Source organism: Protomyctophum parallelum (assembly GCF_964188405.1).
Source record: "Protomyctophum parallelum genome assembly, chromosome: 3".
Taxonomy (NCBI): domain Eukaryota; kingdom Metazoa; phylum Chordata; class Actinopteri; order Myctophiformes; family Myctophidae; genus Protomyctophum; species Protomyctophum parallelum.
Genome location: NC_139698.1, coordinates 25,618,728 through 25,639,592, shown reverse-complemented (window position 1 = coordinate 25,639,592; position 20,865 = coordinate 25,618,728). Strand labels below are relative to the sequence as shown.

The 20,865-nt window shown below is 43.6% G+C and overlaps 2 protein-coding genes across 5 annotated transcripts; both read left to right on the top strand.

Moving 5' to 3' along the window:
• The first annotated feature begins 227 nt into the window (after positions 1-227).
• On the top strand, positions 228-6,898 carry mlf2 (myeloid leukemia factor 2). 3 transcript variants are annotated; one of them, XM_083760339.1, is made up of 8 exons: positions 228-535; positions 1,131-1,239; positions 1,364-1,399; positions 1,553-1,606; positions 2,108-2,278; positions 2,724-2,883; positions 3,965-4,175; positions 6,334-6,898. In XM_083760339.1, exons 1-8 carry the CDS (start codon positions 492-494, stop codon positions 6,344-6,346), a joined length of 798 nt encoding a protein of 265 aa, XP_083616465.1. In that variant the 5' UTR covers positions 228-491; the 3' UTR covers positions 6,347-6,898. The 3 variants fall into 3 exon arrangements, with proteins under 3 accessions (XP_083616465.1, XP_083616466.1, XP_083616467.1); XM_083760340.1 differs by having other exon boundaries at positions 229-535; positions 3,965-4,205; XM_083760341.1 differs by having other exon boundaries at positions 230-535; positions 3,965-4,182.
• A 2,308-nt stretch (positions 6,899-9,206) lies between these two features.
• On the top strand, positions 9,207-20,723 carry LOC310855491 (gamma-enolase-like; the record flags this gene model as incomplete). Of its 2 annotated transcripts, XM_083760511.1 has the most annotated exons (12): positions 9,207-9,291; positions 10,212-10,307; positions 10,426-10,484; positions 11,406-11,475; positions 11,725-11,858; positions 13,611-13,833; positions 14,290-14,487; positions 16,138-16,214; positions 17,168-17,292; positions 17,927-18,035; positions 19,459-19,517; positions 20,614-20,723. In XM_083760511.1, 12 exons carry the CDS (start codon positions 9,207-9,209, stop codon positions 20,681-20,683), a joined length of 1,305 nt encoding a protein of 434 aa, XP_083616637.1. In that variant the 3' UTR covers positions 20,684-20,723. The 2 variants fall into 2 exon arrangements, with proteins under 2 accessions (XP_083616637.1, XP_083616638.1); XM_083760512.1 differs by lacking the exons at positions 10,426-10,484; positions 11,406-11,475.
• Between the last annotated feature and the right edge of the window lie 142 nt (positions 20,724-20,865).

Here is a 20,865-nt window from a genome sequence, read left to right as displayed (position 1 = left end):
ATGGTCATGATTCACCAGGATGATGGACGGCTTAATTGATTCAAGGCGTAAAAAAATATTTATATAAATATTTTTGTAAATCTATATGGGAAAAACGAATGGCCGAATTTTCAGTGGAACCAGAAAACCACGCCCACTGATATGCCCTCCATACTTTTATTTTGACAACAAGAGAGCGGAGGAAGTGTAAACAGCTCGTTCTAAAGCTCCATTGACAAATGCAATGGCTCTCTGTTTCTTTTGTCACATTGACTTCCGTTTTCATGTCTGATGCAGGTATAATTGGTAAATAACTTGCCATCCAGTGGACGACCAAACCACACGTCGCTTTGATAAGCTTGCATTGGCATTTTCCCCGGGACGGATCAAAGCGGGTGTCCTCGCAGCCTGACCAAAGCAATTCGGTTTCCACACAATCCTACGCCAAGGCTTGAAGACCCGATTATTTATCTAGCTAGCTGGCTAGCATCAGCTAGCTGATTTACCTAAAAATGTTTCGATACTTGAATGACGTTGATGACAGTCCCTTCATGATGTGAGTATCAACATCCACCAGCACGTTACGGTTAACACCGTTTTTTCTCTCTTTACATTTACGAGTGAGAGAAATCTAACTACATGATATCGCTAGCGAGATAGGTTGTGTAATTGTGTCCTGAGGCAGGTAGCAAAGCTTTTAGGCCTGTCATAGTCCACCATATTGGATTGGCAGTTAGCTGGCATCAACAAAAACATGACCATTTAATTAGACAGGGAAATAGTCGGCTGATGCTCACCGACCGATCGGGCTTTAAATTCCGTTCTTTTACCAGCCTACGTTATTTAGAAATAGCAGTGCAGAAGGTTTAGGGGTTGGATTGGATTTGAGATGGCTTGTTATCAAGCTAATACATGGGCTTTAACGGTGCTATTCAACATGTGATGTTCACAGTCAGATCATAATTATGAATCGACGGGTATCACCCAGACTAATGTATCTTAAAATCACTATGGCAAGTTATCCCTTTCTTTACTAAGTAATGTCAGCTCCCCCCTCCTGCCCCTCCAATGTTTCTGTTTGCCCACATAGGGGGGTTGTTTTCTTTTTTTCAGAGGCAGGTATGACTGAATGTGCATGTTATTTCTTCCAGGGATCCATTTTCCGCCCACAGGCAGCAGATGAGGAGCCTGTTTGGGTCATTTGGCTTTGAACCATACCAACTTGCACCGCAAATCCAACCCCCTCGTCCTCAAATACAGGTATATGTGGTCTTTGTGTGTGTGTGGGTGCGTGTGTTCATTTCACAGGTTGTGTGTGTCTTATCAGAATGTATTTTATTGTTTTGTTTTTTTGTATCTACATTTGTTGTGCTTTTCTCATTAGGCTGGTGCCTTGGCTCCTTTTGGAATGATGGGAATGGTGAGTAGATGCTCATTTAAGATTACAGCAACTGGAGCTGACAGTCAAATATTGCATCCTGTTTACATGTTTGAAAGACTAGTAGCTGGATGTGTACTAGCTGCTGTTGCACTGGTAGAGTGCATTTCAAAGTGCTCTTTCTCATTTTCACAGGGTGGAGGGTTTATGGACATGTTTGGCATGATGGGAGGAATGATGGAAAACATGGTGAGTAGTTCTCTGTGCTACAAAAGCTAAATTTTATGATTGGACACCCTGTTGACAGCCCCACCAGCCCACACTGTAGGAAAGGGCGACACTGAACAACACCGTTGGTGCTCTAAACTTTAAGCTATACGGATCTGGACCAGTAGCAGGGACTCTGCTGACCATTTGGGTTCCATACGCATATTTAGTTTTGTGCTGCCCCCTTCGGCGTGGTGCCCTCTCGGTGTGGTGCCCTCTCGGTGTGGTGCCCTACGCACAGTGCTTGCTGTGTGTGTGCTGAGCGGCGGCACTGACCAGTATAGTACTTTTTGTGAGATAGGAGGTGATACGCTTTGAAGTCTTTTTTTCCCCCCTTCAGTTCAGATTACTCTTCCATTGATTGATTTCTTTCTTTCTTATGCAGTTAGACTAACCAGCTTCCAATGAGTGGAAAATCTTTCTTCTACTTAATACCACCACACAGCATTGTCTTACAGTGTGACTTAACTGTCTGTCCTCCAGGAAAGAATGTCCGGCGGCGGAATGTCCGGCGGAATGACCGGCGGAATGTCCGGCGGCTCGCCGAATTGTCAGACGTACTCCTCGTCCACAGTGATCTCCTATTCCTCCCTAGACGCTGGCGCTCCCAAAGTCTACCAGCAGACAAGTGAAATGAGAACAGCACCTGGTGGGGTGAGAAGAACTTATCCCCTAGCTGGTACTGTAGATGCCAATAGTTCAAATGTTGGTGGTCGATGGTTAGGGATGCATTATTAAAGCTAAAACCTTGATTTTTGTGCCAGCCAGGTACTATGAAAATAACTTTTATGACACATTTTATACCTTACTATTTTATTTTCCTGACATTCATACAAAGTAGAAAGGAGGGACACCCGCACACCGCCACTAGCCTGAGGAAGGTAGCAAGACTGAAACTTTGCTTCATAATAAATGCTCTGAACCTAGCAAGTGGCGGTGTGCGGGTGTCCTCCTCGTCGTCATCGCACCTGCTCCAAATTACCTACCGGGTGTGCGGAAGTCATCTCTCTATAAGTTTTCCTGACATTCAAAACGAAAGAGTGTCATGTATAAATATATAGAATTACCTGTCTCGCCTCATCTCTCCATGTCTCCTCAGATCCGTGAGACTCGCCAGTCGATGCGTGACAGTGAGAGCGGCGTGGAGCGCCTAGCCATTGGCCACCACATCGGCGAGCGCGGTCACGTCATGGAGCGTGCACGGAACCGCCGCACCGGCGACAGGGAGGAACGTCAGGACTATATCAACCTGGAGGAGAGTGAGTAATTGAGAGGCATTGAGGCCAGCCACCTGCTGGACGCAAATCCAACTTCTGACTGCCACGGTCTGTGGGGGCGATTTAGATGTTGCGCACGCAGCACAGAAACGGATGTTGTGGGCGTCCATCTTGTGCTAAATAAATAGCGTCAATGCTAGCGAGCTAAAATATAGCCATCCTTGCTCTAGAAAGCACCAATGTTTCCATCTAGACCACCGGATTATCCGAACATCGCGCTAATTGACTAAACCATGGAGAGATCCGTAGATTAGGAGTTATTCAGCTTTTAGTCTGCCTGTATAATGGGAGTTGGACGGCAGCGCGCATGCGCGATCCGGTCTAGGATCGCTAAAGAAGGAAAGGCCGACCCAAAATAATAATGGAAAAATAGTTCTCAGCGATGCGGATTGATATCCATAATAAAGCTAATCTGACAGAGCATTCCGACACGAGCGGAAGGTTATTACAGTCCTTATGGCGGAGCATTCCGCCAAAAGTAGGGATTGTGTTAACGGCAGCAAAACTATATAAAAAATCTTTATGAACTCCGTGGCGTTTACCATTTCAAAATATAACATAGAAAATACGCTTGGCCAAACTACTTATGGGCTGAGTCGTGGCATGCATGTTGTTACAAATGGTAAATGGTGCATTCATATAGCACTTTTATTCAAAGCCCTTTACAAATGTGTGCATTCACCCATTCAAACACACATTCATTCACATGCCGATGGTGCCAACTGGCTAATCAGGAGCAGTTGGGGGTGTCTGTGTCTTGCCCAAGGACAGTTTGACCATAACTTTGACCATCCCTGTTTAAGTGGCCGTTCTACCTCCTGAGCCACAGCCGTCCTGAATTAGGCACACGCTCCTGTTGAACCCCACGCGCACGCCCAGGCGCGTTATTCGCTTGTGCATATCGCAGTTTGAACTGGAAGTGAATTAAATGGTAAACCTTTTAGCTATGTTTTGAATGTTGTGATATACAACGGAAAGAAACAACACTAAGGTGTGGTCTTGGAGTTCATAACCTAGCCATTGGCTAGCTGTCTGACCTTTGACCTGTCATCATTCCTCCCAGCTGAAGCCGATGCTTTTAACGAGGAATGGACCCGAGGGGTGGGGCGGTACCCTCCCCCGAGCGCCCGAGGTCTGGACTATGGCCGCGACCGACGGGCAGGGGGGCAGCAGCTGGCCCTCACCGCCCCTCCCAGCTCCGTCTCCCCGTCAGCCCCCCGGCACGAGTCTCCCCGGCACCACCCCCCACCCCCTACTCGTCCCCGCTACGATTGGTGAGAGGTAGGACGACGACATAAGCACATGTATGTGGTTTTTGTTTGTTCAAAATCATAATTGTACATAACTTAGATTAAGCTATTAATTAACCACTATTAACACAATTTGAAAATGGCAGATATTCTAGCTGGTAGAAACAAACACAATAATGTTGTCTATAATGTTAATTGTTAAGTTATCTTTATTCACCTGGTGTTCACATATCTTAAGTTGGTACATCAGACAGCATGAAATGACAACTAGTTTTAATTGGATCTTAGTTTTTAAAGCACAAGAATTTGCTTTGCTGGACCGAATTTTGTGTTATTTTATCATTAAAAGTTAAACGTATAGCAATAAATGCAACTAAACGATACAATAACCTTTCCTCCATTTGCTGGTAGTATTTCCATTATTTGCATTAGTATTATTTGCTGGTAGTATTGCTGGTAGTATTTCCTACCAGCAATACTTTTAGAGAGAACTTATCGTTCTCCGTGTCACTTATTGTGCAGTGAATATTGCTTGCCTTAGTGCGTTATTATTTATTAATACACTTTTTTTGCCGGGGAACTTTTCAGAATAGCTAGCGTGCCAAGCAGATGAGGCAAATTTGACTCTGAAAACCCCACCTTCCATTTCCCCCAAAACCGTGAGGTGAAATCTTCGATTACTACTTTGCGCTAATAAGTGATCTCTCTTTAGAAGTTTTAATATTCTTCCTTTTTTATATATATATATTTTGTCTTTTTATTGATAGATATACAGTAAGTTGACAGGAAATAAGGAATTGGGATCGGGACTTGAACTGAGATTACCAGCCTAGTTGCCCTGACCGCTAGGCCGACCCGGGCCAAAGCGTTAATATTCTAAAGGACATGTATGATGAAGTCGGAACATCGGCGTTCTGATCAAAACCACGGCCGGTAAATGGTGCATTTATATAGCGCCTTTATCCAAGGCGCTTTACATAGATTGTGAATTACACATTCACCCATTCACACACACATTCATACACCAATGGCGGCGGAAACCATGCAAGGCCAACCAGCACATCAGGAGCAATTAGGGGTCCAGTCACTCCAGTGTCTTGCTCAAGGACACTTCGACACTAACTCTGGGGGTGCCCGGGTTCCAACTGGCAACCTTGCGGTTATCATCCAGCCACTCTACCCCTGAGCCAACGGTGCTGTAGATTCAGAGTAAATAAGGAAGATTGTTAGCCCGTAAACCAAGGAAGCTTTGAGAAGGAAATGACATGGTCACGTGACTGGGCTGTGCCATTTTCATGGATGCTTTCATGGTTTGCTTTGCCGAACTACACCCGGAAGTTCGGCAGAATGCACTGGAGTCAATGAGAGCTCAGTGACTCATGAACAACTTTTTCTGAATGACTGAGACCTTTTGTAAAGTAATCGCTTCTGGAAAATAACAGACATGTAACACATTATTGTCTGCTGTGTTGTGTACACTGTGTAATTGTAAAGAGGTATGGTATCACTATCTAAAGAGCACAAAGCACCCTTCTGAACGTACCAAGTATCACAAGACTAACCACCGTTTCCTGTCCGTCAGTCAAATCTCGCGATACCTCCGAGCCAGAAACGACACCGCCTGCTGTTTAGATCCTCAAATAAATTTATATTCTGTGCACATCGAAAAGCAAGTGATTAGAAAACGACCTGTGATATGTCTTTAATATCCCTGAACCGATTATATGACAAAGGTCTCAATTGTTCAGAAATAATGTTTTGTTATGAGCTGGTCCAGCCGGTTCCATTCACTGCCATGTATTCATTGAACTTCCGGTGTGAGTTTTGGCTCCCGGCATGAAAGTGTCATAGCGCAGCCTAGTCACGTGACCATTGCCTTTCCTTTTGAAAACGTCCTTGCCGCAAACCAAGGACTATCTAAAGAGGACGAGAAGCGAAGACCGTACGGTGGATGCCATGTTGCTCCCTGGAAGGAAAGAAACATGTGCAGTTGAGACCAGGAAGTTGTACATGCCCAAATTTGCGTAACTGCGCATGTTTCTTTCCTTCCAGGGAGCAACATGGCGTCCACCGTACGGTCTTCGCTTCTCGTCCTTAGATAGTCCTTGCCGTAACCCAGGAAGTGAATGGACACGCCCTGGGCATCATAATTGTCTAATCAACTCTGTGAATGTCCCACCAGGGGCCAAGCATGAGGAGGGGAGCAGAAGGACGGACGGATGGAGATATTTCCCGATGCTGTGAACCAAGATGAAGAGGGAAGCCAGTCAATGTGACTGGCCATCATAGATGTTTGATATGACTGGACTGTCTATATATAAACTATACACTTAACACACACACACATACACATACACACACACACACACACACACACACACAAAGAACCCAACACTTAGTAGTTGCATTTACTTATGCGGTCAGTGTCAACACACACACACGGTGTGCTTCCTTACACACACACACACACACACACAAATGCAGACATTCTGTTACACACATGCACACACACACACTGTATATAGACACATTCTCAGAACTTGACATGCGTTTTTTTGTTTATTATTTTTTCATTTGCCTCACTGCACTATAAAAGTATAAAGACATTGCCACACTACAGTACATACAGCTGCTGTACAGTCCATTTTATGTTTTGTGAAGGCACTAGTGTGTCTGTGGATTGAATTGTATACTGTTGACTAATTAAACTGATTAGAAAACCATTAAACATTGGTAGATAATTGCAAGCTGAGATGTGAATTATTTTCTCTTTTCTGAAAGTATGTTTCGGGGATTTGTTTTTAAATCTTTGACATTATGTGTGATTGTGTGTGAATTCTCTTACTTTAACTTGAATATTCTGTGATTTGTTGTCTTATCAAGAGTCCTGTTTGCCTCTTGATCAATGCCATTAAGCTATATACATGCTTTGCCACTAGTGGTTTTTGTTTGTTTTCTCGTACATTTTTTATTTTCGTGGTAGGAAAGAATCACTGACTGCAATGCCCATTCTGACTCATGTTTCATGTTCACTCTCGGATACACTGTGTGTGCGTGCGAGCGGCACGTTCCACTGTGTCAGAATATCTGCAGATGGTCGTGACATCCAGATGGAACTCACTATTGGAACAACCAATCAAAATCACTCTCCCTCACATGCCCGGACACATCTCGTCTCCACTCTTGCATCCGTTGTCATTTTATTTCCCTCTGTCCAGCAGCCTTTGCTGTGCTGTTGTCAACTCCCAGCTCTTGTCTGTCCATCTGTGCTGGTTCCCTGATGCACATCTCTACATGGCATGTCCCATATCCATTAGTATCCTAGTAGAGGGCTAGAATATCTTATCATTGCTGTGTTTAAAGTTTAAATATGGGGATACAAGGTTTCTGACAGCAACAATGATGTTTCTCTAAGTTCCCAAACTAGGTTCCCTTAAATAAAATATCACCTATGCTTCTCCAACATGTACTGTAGTCTACGACATATGATCTGTGAAAATATTGTCTCAGCAAACAGCATACATGAATAGGTAATGTTGGTGGCAGCCAGCCAAGGCTGGTCATTCATTGCCACCCTGGGGGTCTTGTTGTGCAGTATGGTATGATGACATAAGTGGTTGAAAAACACGGGATTTGGGGGACATGGCCTATGTTCTGTCTAACTGTGAGCTGTGACATATTGCTGACAGTGCATCACCAGAATAATTAATTACAGTCCCTCTTTTGACCCCACTGATTTGTCCTCAGGCAGGTATAGGTATGCTTTTTTTCTCCTTGACCTCGCCTCACTGCCTAGCCTACCCCGCTTCTCTGCATCTTCAGTGACTCATTGTTCAGTCCACCCTCCCCCGTCTGTCGCACCACTCGCACATATTGACCCCCTGCTGCTAGCCAATCTCCTCCCTCCTCTCATCTCCTTCCCTCTATCTTTCCCTCTCCTCTCATAGTCTCATTCGCTCTGAAGTCTGAATCCCTTCAGTCTACCGGGCTTCACACACTAGGGCTGCAGGTAAACGATAATATAATTCCATCATTCCTTTCCGATAGGGCACCTCAGCTCCCCTCCATTCTCCTCATCTCCCGTCATCTCTCCATCCTGATCGTTGGAGCATTTTTCTTTAAAAAAAAGTCGTTTAACACGCACAGCCAGGTAACATCATAAATTAAAATGTGCTTGCATGGAGCGGGATGACAGGACAGTCATGTAATGTGTATTCATTATTAGCAGCGCTTGAAGATATGAAGCCTAGTCTATCGTGTGCGTGGGAGTGATAGCCTATGTTTCTCTGCAAGTGCTCGCTCGGGTGGGATGCATCTGATCTGTGCCACGGTGTTTGATTCCGAAGCATGGATGATGCGTTAGTTAGTGTGCTAGGCTACTACATCAGTTTGCTGCTGCTTGTGCGTTGATATAGGAGAGTTCATCATCACCAATATGCCACCAAAATTAAAATACCATAATTTAGAACGGGTGCGTTGTTGGAATGGCGTAATCATTGTCACAGTAAACTGTTTAATAGCCTACTTGACATTTAGAGGTCATTTCTCGGTGTCTCCTTGTCCTTTTCTGTCTCTTCTTTCTTTATTTTCGTTGTTTTTGTCGCTGAGATCTTTGATGTATCTGCTATTCAGAAAGATAAATGTTCTCTCTCTCTGTGTGTGTGTGTGTGTGTGTGTGTGTGTGTGTGTGTGTGTGTGTGTGTGTGTGTGCGTGCGTGCGTGCGTGTGTGGCCTACATGTGAGAGAGAGACACACATCTATCTCTCTCTCTCACACACACACACACACACACACACACACACACACACACACACACACACACACACTATAGCCTACAGTGTAGGCTATAGTGTGTGTGGCTGGGGTGTGTGTGTGGGGTGTGTGTGTGTGTGTGGGGTGCATGTGCGTGTGTGTGCAGTCTGTGCATGCATGTGTAATGCAGTAATGTGTAGTAGCTAGCTCACGTAGGCTGGTAAAAATACCTTTGTGCTGCATGTGACATAGGCTACATATTTATAATTTCTTTCAATGAGGCCTTGATGTGTGTCTGACAGAATGTCTATAGTCAACATTGTTGCCAGGGAGATCCTAGATTCCAGGGGAAACCCTACTGTGGAGGTCGATCTGCATACTAGCAAAGGTAAGGTAAAAAAGGCATTGTTCCCTTACATACATTAGACCAGTGGTTCTCAACCTGTGGGCAAGAGGATATTGCAAGTGGGCATCCAAATAATTGGCAAAACACTAGAAAGATGGATTGATTGATTGAATATGCATTATTAACATTGTTTCATAGCAGTATGGCATTACTTACTCCTCTTCGTACCCTATGGGGGTGGTTACATAATGCTTCAACGAACGCTCTCCATTGCATCCGATCCCTGGCAGCATGCTGCGCCTCTCCCCATGATGACAGGTTCATCTGTTCCAGTTCTTGTGTCACAGTTCTGCGCCAGGTGGTTTTGGGCCTCCCAGGTTTTCTTTTGCCTGGTGGTGTCTTATCTTAATGCCACATTTGTGATGTGACGTCCTGCTCCATTCTCAGCACATGTCCAAGACATCTCAGGAGTCGGTGTGTAATATCCTTGGCAATGGTGATGCTCTGGCTCCCTGTTTGTTTGTACAGTTCATTATTGGAGATTCTATGCTGTCAAAAGATCTGGCATATATATGTCGTCGGAGGCATCGGTTGTGGAACACTTCCATTTTCCTCACGTCTGTTTTGAGTATGGCATTGGCATTGTGTTCCACTAAATACATAAACATTCTCTGAAATTGCACATCTGATGAGTGGGCCCTTTCAAGACTTTCAAGTGGGCCCTGATCCAAAAACGGTTGAGAGCCACTGCGTTAGTGCTTCATTTTTGTTTTAGTGACATGTTGTTAACTTCATCATTCAGACCTTTCCCAAATGTTATGGGGATTAGAAAGAGAGATCGTCTTGTCACAAGAAGTCTGATTCTCTGACACGTGGACCATTTTTTGGCTTTGTGATGTCAAATGCTTTGAGCTTTAGATTTGCTATTTTTGGCCCACCACCACCCTCCTGTCCGTCTCCAGGCGTTTTCAGGGCAGCAGTGCCCAGCGGCGCATCCACTGGCATCTATGAAGCCCTGGAGCTCAGAGATGGAGACAAGCACCGCTACAAGGGCAAAGGTCAGTGCCGCTAACATGGTTTTGTACTCCCTTTTTGTGGGATTTCTTGTGGGATTTTGAGACATTCTAATGTGGGATGGCCGACAGTTCTGACATGCCTTTACCTCTGCCTGTCAAGGTGTACTGAAGGCTGTTGGTCACATCAATGACACCATTGGTCCAGCTCTCATCCAGTCAGTAAGTTGACTTTCATGTGTATAGATGCACCACATTTATTAGATTATTTTAAAAGCTGCAATCCATAACCTTTTTACTGAATATATTGCGGTGGTTGTAGTTGGTCTACCTGCTCGTCTATTGAGAGTTTTAGATCATGTGGTCACGTAGGACCACTGCTGGTTGGACGTGTGCATTGCATGTAGGTCAAATCATATCCTCTGCACAGACGAACCTTCTGTTATAGGACAACAGTAAAAAAACTGTTCACAGGTCATGGGTTACATTTGAAACTATGATGGTCAAACTATGGTGCGAGAAAGTCTGAGTTAGGATGTTGCAGATATTTGTGAACCATGAGTTTAGAAAGTTCTGAAATAACCGAGACAGGCAAGTGGCGTGTGGCAGTTGACTGGATAGTGTGTCGGCTACATAATCTCAACATCACTGGTTCGGACACAACTTCCAAAATGAAGCATATATATACTACCATCCTCCTCACTGTCCTTGCTCAATGGTGTCTCCTCTGCAAGTTTAACATAATAAAATGCAGAAATCTGCTTTAAAGATTTACAAGCCACGGACAACATGAGGCCAAGTGGATACTTTATACTGATGACATCCTGTGTCTCAACCTTCATCATATTACACAATGTGGACAAGTGAACATTGTGGAACAATGTGGACAAGTATAACATTTACATGGATAAAATAACTATGGAGAGGAGTAAAAAGGCACACATGCCTTGCTCATAGAATTAGGAACTAGGCCATACGGCTCCTAGAAAGGAGAGGAGATGAGAAGGATGAGACGGGACAGGGCTGTCTATTTTTAGGTTAAGTATGACAGGACGAAAACACAGCAAAGGGTATAAGGAAAAGAGGGTTTTAAAGGACAGAAGGTTTCGTATTGGCTCTGTGAAATATGTCATTTTCTTTCAGGGGATAAGTGTGGTGGAACAGGAGAAACTGGACAACTTGATGATCGAAATGGATGGCACTGAGAACAAATGTATGTATTACAAAAATATAATCTTACTAGTCATTTTACCAATACTTTGGGTCTGATTGAACTATTGTGCAATTTAGAAAATACAAACCATATCACTGTCACAACTCATAGTCATAACTACAATGGCACACAGCTATTGCAATAGCTTTGCAATAAATGGTTTATGGTCAATCTGAGCTGAAGTGTCTCAATGAATTAACTAACATTCAAACAACAAACAACATGTGTCTGTTTATGTACATCCTCCAGCCAAGTTTGGGGCCAATGCTATCCTTGGCGTATCACTGGCCATATGCAAAGCAGGTGCAGAAGAGAAAGGTGTCCCATTATATCGTCACATCGCTGACTTGGCAGGAAACACAGAGCTGGTTCTTCCTGTGCCTGTGAGTCTGCATTTTTATTTTTCATAATTTGGTTCACATGAATATCATCACAGCACTAGCCTATAGTTCTGGCCATCATACTTGTTGAGAGCTTGTAGATCTGCTATTTTTGGCCCACCACTCTCCTGTCTGTCTCTCTTAAAGTCATTGTGGTCCTACTCTCTCGAATTCTCTACCACTATTAGGGTCTGCTACAAGTTACAACAGTGTGTGTAGCTATGTTTATGTGGTTATTGTGGTTATCTTAAAATGTTTTTGTTGTATTGTAATTCATTCATATGTTTCCATGTATCTACTCTATGTACTCTACTCTCTACGTATGTAATAACCTCTGTTTTATGTTTTGTCACGTTTGATCTCTGCTGTTTTTTTATTGATTTATCTTGAAGCACATTCGAGTTTACTCCTCTCATGAAATGTGCTATATAAATATATTAGACTTGACTTGAATGGTTATTGGTGTTCTAGAAATGGATGCTTATTTTATGGTTTGATTGTGAGTCGACCGTAGGTCACAGATTACCATGATTCTTTTTTTTAAAAGAGTTGAAAAAGCTCTTGCCAGGTATGTTCCCCATATGAGGAATTGGTGGAAAAGGTTGGTGCATTACACTGAAGCAACATTGTTTTTTTCAATTTACTTTTTATTGAATTTTAATCAGACAAACATGAAAACGAAACAACTGACAATTGACACTACAAACAAAACAAAACAAGACAATATACATACAATACACACAACAGGTGCATCTGCTTCTACAGGTTAAACAAATGAATTTAAACAAAATCAGGTCTTATTGTAGAGACATGAGCAATCCATTTAAACCAGTTATCTGTGAAGACTTCAACCTGGCCTCTAAAGCTGAATGTAATTCTCTCCATAATAAATATACTATAGATTAAATCAATCCATTAGGGGGCACGGTGGCACAGTTGGTAGTGCTGTCGCCTCACAGCTAGAAGGTCCTGGGTTTGATTCCCGCTCGGGGCGCTGTGGGTGCTGTCCGTTAAGTCCGTTGCGTTAAGTCCGTTGCTCTCCCTAGGTTGGCGGAGGGTGTGTAGAGCCCAGGATCACATCACAGGATGATTGACACAGGGATGAAAAATGGGTTACAAAATCGTGGGACAAAAAAGAAAAAAAAAATCAATCCATTCATTCATTTATAGTTGGTGTAACATTTGTAAGCCACTTTTTTGTTAAGGCTTTTTTGGATGCCACCAGCAATACCCTCAGTAGATACTGATCCTGCTTTGCAAAGTGAAGTCCTCCCAGATCTGCAAGATACATGGTTTTAAAATCAAAAGGAATGTCCTGAAGCAACATTTTAAGAACATTTTATTTTATGTATTTTATGTTTTATGTATTTTTAAGTACACATCAAATGTACTCACACATGGTAGCGGTATAAATTGATGTAATGTGGAAGCATACATAGCCTTAACGACATTAAACCCTCTATACTTAGTAAACTTTAACTGAGTTTCAACTGTGACTGAGGTGTTGTTGTCCTAGTCTAGTCTTCTTTGTCTTATTAGACAATTGTCTAATGTTTTTCCCTTTCTCCCAAATTCTGAACCTATATGAACGTATGAACTGTAGGCTACTTTGTTCGCTGTGTTTTCACTCTACATCAAATCTCTTCGCCAGATCGGTTATATGTGTCCCACTGTCCCCCCCAGAGCAGGGATGCTGGGGTTCAAGTGGATAAGCTTAACAGATACCTCTATTTACCTCCACTATCCTTCCCTCAGGCTTTCAACGTGATTAACGGGGGTTCCCATGCGGGGAACAAACTGGCTATGCAAGAGTTCATGGTACTTCCTGTAGGGGCGGAGTCTTTCCGTGATGCTCTGCGTGTGGGGGCGGAGCTGTACCAAACACTGAGAGGAGTGATTAAGGAGAAGTATGGTCAGGATGCTACCAATGTAGGAGATGAAGGGGGATTCGCCCCGAACATACTGGAGAACAGTGAAGGTACAGTAGAAAGACACACAACGTCCCACCTATTCCCGAATCCCACCCCTGACCTGTTTCTTCGGTGGGTCATCTAATAACTATCTAATATCATAATATTAGATGGTGGTTTGACCCTCTGAGCTAACAGGAGGATGTATAAATCTATTCATGAAATGCATAATGTCAAGACACATTTCTATTATAATAATAATAATAATGGATTTTATAAATGCGCTTGACATTTGTGAAATTCTCAAAGCGTCTGTGTGATTTCACAATGTGTGTAATTTGGCAATACATTTATCTCATCTGAATCCCTAAAATATGACCTCCACAGGGCCTATCCTAATATATACTTAGTTGAGAATATACATATATACGACGTGTATGTAATGGCATGAAGATTTGAATTGCCATAAGTAACAATAAAGCTGTCTTTTTTCCTCTGCTGTATGTCTGGCCTGTTACCTCTAGCCCTAGAGCTGATAAAGACGGCCATAGACTTAGCAGGCTTTACAGACAAGGTGGTGATAGGAATGGATGTCGCTGCCTCTGAGTTCTTCATTGAAGGAAAGTACGACCTCGACTTTAAGTCTGTGCCCAATGCTGCCCGTCACATCAGCGCCCAGGAGCTTTCTGCCATCTACCAGGACTTTGTCAACAACTACCCTGGTGAGAGCAGCTGTATGATACTGTAGGGTGGTAAGGTGACTTGCACGGCTCTTCTCTTCTCTTCTCTTCTCTTCTCTTCTCTTCTCTTCTCTTCTCTTCTCTTCTCTTCTCTTCTCTTCTCTTCTCTTCTCTTCTCTGCTCTTCTCTGCTCTTCTCTGCTCTTCTCTGCTCTGCTCTGCTCTGCTCTGCTCTACCCTTCTCTGCTCTTCTCTACCTTTCTCTTGTCTTTTACCCTCTCCTCTTCCATCCTGGACTTAATGGTGGCATAAAGGTCATTTAATTGCACACACGGATGATAACAAAAGCATAAAGGGAAAGAATATTCAGCCAAGCAAAGTTGTTAAGGACCTACGCACACACACACACGCACACGCACACACACACACACACACACACACACACACACACACACACACACACACACACACACACACACACACACACACACACACACACACACACACACACACACACACACACACACACACACACACGTGTCCCTTGGGGACAGGTTCTTGACTCAAAGTGTCAGTGTTAATGGTGGTCTCAATTACTGGCTGTAAATGGACACATCAGCCCATCTTTCATATTTCACTTCTCGTAGAGGAGGAGAGAGAGAGTGAGAGAGATGACTTCTCGTCTCCCTCTCTCTTGCGGACACTTGGGTGCTGTTAAAGAGGTTTTAATTATGCGCTACAGTGCACATTTGGCAAGATGAGAACCCCTCTGATATCGCTCTTTAACCCATCAATGGTCCGTTTCCCTACTTCTGTGTGTGTGTGTGTGTGTGTGTGTGTGTGTGTGTGTGTGTGTGTGTGTGTGTGTGTGTGTGTGTGTGTGTGTGTGTGTGTGTGTGTGTGTGTGCGTGCGTGCGTGCGTGCGTGCGTGCGTGCGTGCGTGCGTGCGTGCGTGCGTGCGTGCGTGCGTGCGTGCGTGCGTGCGTGCGTGCGTGCGTGCGTGAGACGTGTGGGCGTGAAAGGCTTTATGAGGGACTGGCACTGGCCTCTCAGCCCCATTAGCCTGCTGGTCAGGAGGGTAAATAATGAAAGAGTGCAATAAATTATACACACACACACACACACACACACACACACACACACACACCTCTTACATGATACTGGGGTGTGCAATTAATGTTTTATTAATTGTATAAAATGTAGCCTCAGCCATAATAGGATCCATTTGGAGTTAATATTGGTTAACAGGATTTTAAGCAACGTGCACTGAAATAATTGAGCAAAAAATGTTTTCCAGTACTAAGACTTCCAAGACTTTTGTAAATAAAAATAGGGCTTAAGTGCTCAACAACCTTCTCCATCTACCTCCCTCCAGGGTTGACACAAGTCATTTTACACTTGGTTGCATGCTGAAAATAGCCGATCTACAAGTTCACAACAGCGTGACGGGTTGTGAGCTTGTAGATCGGATATTTTCAGCAAGTGTAAAATCAGCCATCACGATGGCATCAAGGCCCCAAAAAATACATTTTAGTCGACTAAATCAACTGTCGATTTACACACGCAAACATTCCAGGTGACTAAAATGTGACTAAAACTACGGTAAATGAAAACTACTCAAATGACTATGACTAAAACTAAAATCGAAATTTGGTGTCAAAATCAACAATGCCTCCCTCCCTCCCTCCCTCAGTGGTGTCCATAGAGGATCCGTTTGACCAGGATGACTGGCCAGCTTGGACACAGCTCACTGCTTCTGTGGGCATCCAGGTACTGTACAGCAACAGCTTCTGATTGGCTGGGACTGTCTTAGTTCAGCCTGTCCTCAAATGACATTGGTTCAAAACAGCGCCATTGAAATAGAGAGTTATGACACTATCATAGACATACTGTAATGGGAGAATATTCGTATAATAATCAATATTCAATCATATATTGCCCAAACCAACTTACAGTTGATTCGGAATTTGTTTCAGTGTACGCAGTGATAACAACAAGAACAAGAAGAATGCAGAAGTAATGCTTTCCCTGCGGGCAACCAGTTGTTCAAGACACTACTTTGAAGCCTCTTAATGAGTGTTTATTATGAAGCATGCTCGAACCACATGATGGCATTGTGGCGAGATCAGAGACTCAGGAAACTCTCTCTTTCAACGGGTCTGGGCACATACCACTGGAACTTGTCATGTTAATCAGTAGAGTAGAATTGAACAGCTCATGAAAATACATTATGTAGCCTTTTGTTAGATGCACTTTATTAGATTTTAGATGCTCCAATCCGATATTGTTAACTTAATTGTCAATCAACCAATGGCATCTATCTATTCTTTACCATGATCAATTGTGAGTAATTTTGTTAGAGGTATTATTTTTATTTGAATGCCGTTTGCCCCCCAACTCTATAGTTTCCTTTATCATACACCTTGGACAGAATGTTATTGAACCCATTTTGGGCGGGAACCCCTTTTGGTGTTTTAAACATTATGTTATAATTTAGCTATTGAAAAATAGCAGATCTACAAGCTCATAGCGCGCCACTCGGTGGTGTGCTATGAGCTTGCAGGTCTGCTATTTTTGAAAAATCGTTAAAATGTGCCTCAAATCTTTCAGAAAATTGTCATGATTTCAAAAACCTGTCAGGCCTGAATGGGTTAACCTCAGGTGACCGTTTCTGTTGTACTTGAAAGAGCTGACAGCTCTCTCTCTCTCTCTCTCTCTTCCAGGTGGTGGGAGATGACCTGACTGTCACCAACCCACGCAGAATAGAGCGTGCCCTGGAGGAAAAGGCTTGCAACTGCCTGCTTCTCAAAGTCAATCAGATTGGCTCTGTGACTGAGTCTATCAAGGCGTGAGTTGAAACCAAGCTGTTCTTGTGTGTGCGTGCGTGTGCATATATACGTGAGATAAGATAAGAACTTAATTGATCCCGCAAGTCGCCAAAGGCAGCATAACAGTGTCTTCTTTCGTGTATCATCTTCAAATGTCCAACTCAGTATCGACTAGCCACGCCCTTGTCTCTGGTCCCACGTGGAAGAGGCCGGCCTCCGAAGGAGGTCTGTACAGGGGGCAGGTGTTAATTATGTGCTCGGCATAACAGTGTAAGATACAGTTACCGGGTAAGAAAAGTACTGTACAGCAGGGTAAAAGGCATCACACTCAAAAGAAACACCTAAATATACACCCTCGACAGTTCATGCATGCATAATGCAGGACAAAAATAAATAATAAGAGTGCACAACCATAACAGATAGTGTCCTGTAATTAACTGGTCTACTAGTCTATTGTGTGGTGTAAGTGTGATAATGATGTAAGTTGCACTATGACTTATACCAGGGGTTATCAACTTGGGGTTCGCGACCCCTCGGGGGGGTTCCGAAATTATTTTGTGGGGGTCCACAAATTGGCATTTCTGGGGGTCCCCAGCCAAAAACGTTGAGAACCCCTGACTTGTACTATGAGTATAATTATTGCAATGCTCTCAGGTGTAAGCTGGCTCAGGAGAATGGATGGGGGGTGATGGTGAGTCATCGCTCAGGAGAGACGGAGGACACTTTCATTGCCGACCTGGTGGTGGGCCTCTGTACTGGACAGGTAGCGTCAACATAACACAACACACACTCATACCGACAGATACAGTATTTTGTGCACACTAACAGAACACAAATACACACACATACACAATACACATGTGTTTGGGCTGGGCACAACTTCTGCAACTCCAGGGTGCCAGGGACGATGACGGCACGGTAAAACCTGCACGCACGCCACGCCACGCACGTGCAAGCACACACACACACACACACACACACACACACACACACACACACACACACACACACACACACACACACACACACACACACACACACACAGTCTAGTACATTTCTATACTCAGATAGATTAATAGTTAATATATATGTGCAGAGTTCTTAGGGGCCAAAACTCTACTATCTATACGTCAATATTATTAGTTATTTTTCACAACCCCCCCCCCCCCACCCCTTCAATTCTGTGTGTTTACAGTAGAATTGAATTAAATGAGACGTAGCTTGCGGAGTTAGTTCATTCAGACATGTACTCGAGGGGGTTCATGCCATGCTCAAAGGCGCATACTATACTCAAGGGGTTAACATGCTGCATTACTATGTGGGCGTATAAGTGTGTGCAAGTCCCACACGTCATTCGCCGATGCGGCAGTCAGCTGACCAATTGGGCGGGCTACTTAAGCTCACTAGACTGCATGCTCTTCCTGTCTTCCTCTGCATAATGGTTCCTGGTTGTATGTGATGTTTTCTCCGACCACCACCCCAGCACCACTGGTGGGCTCTGCTATTTATGCTCCCCATGGGGGGGGGGGTTTATTGTATATCTATCTCCCTGCTCTTAATGTTTTATGTTGGTGCTTAATCGTGCCGAGCGGGGAGATAATCCAGCAGAGCCGAACGCCAAGTCAAATATTATATGCACACTGAGTCATTACTCATTCTGTAATAAATATTGGTATATCTATTTGTGAGTTGTCTGACTGAATTACATATAATTTTGTAAAACTGTGTAACCCTTCACTGGAGTGGTTTTATTCTACTAATAAGGAAGAGGAAGAACATCCGCACACAAGTTTGTAGACCTAGTCGGTCGAAACGTTGCAATTTGTTGCCTTAAAATAAAGTAAGTCTCTGAGCTCTACAAACTGGTGTTCTTCCTCTTCCTTGATGTTTGCCTTGATGCCTGACATCCAGCACCTGGCCTGAATATAGGCATTGAGATGTGCACACAATCTTCTCTGTGATTTATTCTACTATTGCCAGTCTTGTAGTCACTCAGTCAAAAAACGAATACATCAGCTAAGTCCCTAAAATATGTAAAATGCTATCATTGTTTTACTCTCTTGCAGTCCTGATTATATTATATACATTATTATCTATTAATCATAGTCATCCAGCATGCAATGTAAAATGTATCAATATATTATTCCCTTATTTGTTGCATTTTTTGGATGACACTCACACTTCAGATCAAGACCGGGGCTCCATGTCGATCAGAACGTCTGGCCAAATACAATCAACTCATGAGGTTGGTATTGTTGCTAATGTGCCATGCTGCAATGTACTATATGCCTATACTGTATGTAGGCAGGTTAGGAGAGTTTTACTCTATACCGTAGGCAGGTGAAGACAGATGTACTGTATGTAAGCAGGTGAGGAGTGTTATACTGCACAAATTTCATACATAATGTCTTGAAAGAATAAGCCATAATGTGACAGAGAGTACCCCTATTGGCCTGAATATAAGACTATGTTTTTTCCCAATGGAAATATCCTAAAAAACGGGGTCGTATTATAATCAGATTCGTCTTATATTCGGGACAATCCGGTATTTTAGACGTGGCATGTTGGTTAACGCTGTTACATTACACCACAGCAAGGTCAAAGATTAAAATCCCACTGAGTGGGCGTCGACTGGGAAATGTATCCAAGCCCCCTACCAATTTTCTCCCCAATTCAGTCATTATCAATTTCCCCCATGTTTGTCTCTGTTAATGCCAACCCCTACTGTTTAGTCTGGGGAGGGTGTATACAACCACATGTCTCCCCCTACACGTGGAGTCGAGTCGCTAGCTGCTTCTTTTCACCTGATAGTGAGAAGTGTCACTGGGAGGACGTGCTGCGTGTGAAAGAGCGCACTATCCCTCCCTGATGAACAGTCGCGCCAACCAACCTGTAGGAGATGCTAGTGCAGCGACAGATAACCCCCTCCCTAGCAGAATGAGAACGAAAATAAAAGCCTGCAGGGTGCTGCTGAGGCTACCCCCTCCCCAAACCGGCTTCCCACCCACAGACGCGAGTGCCTAATCTGGGTCACTATATATTCTCTAAATATATTGTTATTTTCATCAAAGAGATTTGGTGTATAACTGTATATTGGAGGGAAATACTGGTGGACCTTCGGAACACCGGTCAACTTAGTAAGTGGTGAATCCACAATAGTAAAGATGTGAAGGGTGGAGGGCCAACATTACAGGTTTTATGTCACTTATCTAATTGTACTCATCTTTCCTCCTTTCTTCATTGTTCCCTTGTTTCTTCCTTGTTTTTTCACCATCCTTCATCCACCTTTCTGTTTATTTTCTGATCATTTTTCTTATTTGTCACATCACACTCCCTCTCAGGATTGAGGAGGAGTTGGGTGACCAGGCGCGCTTTGCTGGGCACAACTTCCGCAACCCCAGTGCCCTTTGAGTGCCAGAGCTGGTGGCAGGGACAAGCACACGCACGCACGTGTGTGCGCGCGCACACACACACACACACACACACACACACACACACACACACACCACATCATGAGATCCTCACAGACAGATCTACGAATCTCAAAAACTGCTCTAAGCACACTAAACTATCGTAAATCACATTAAGATAAA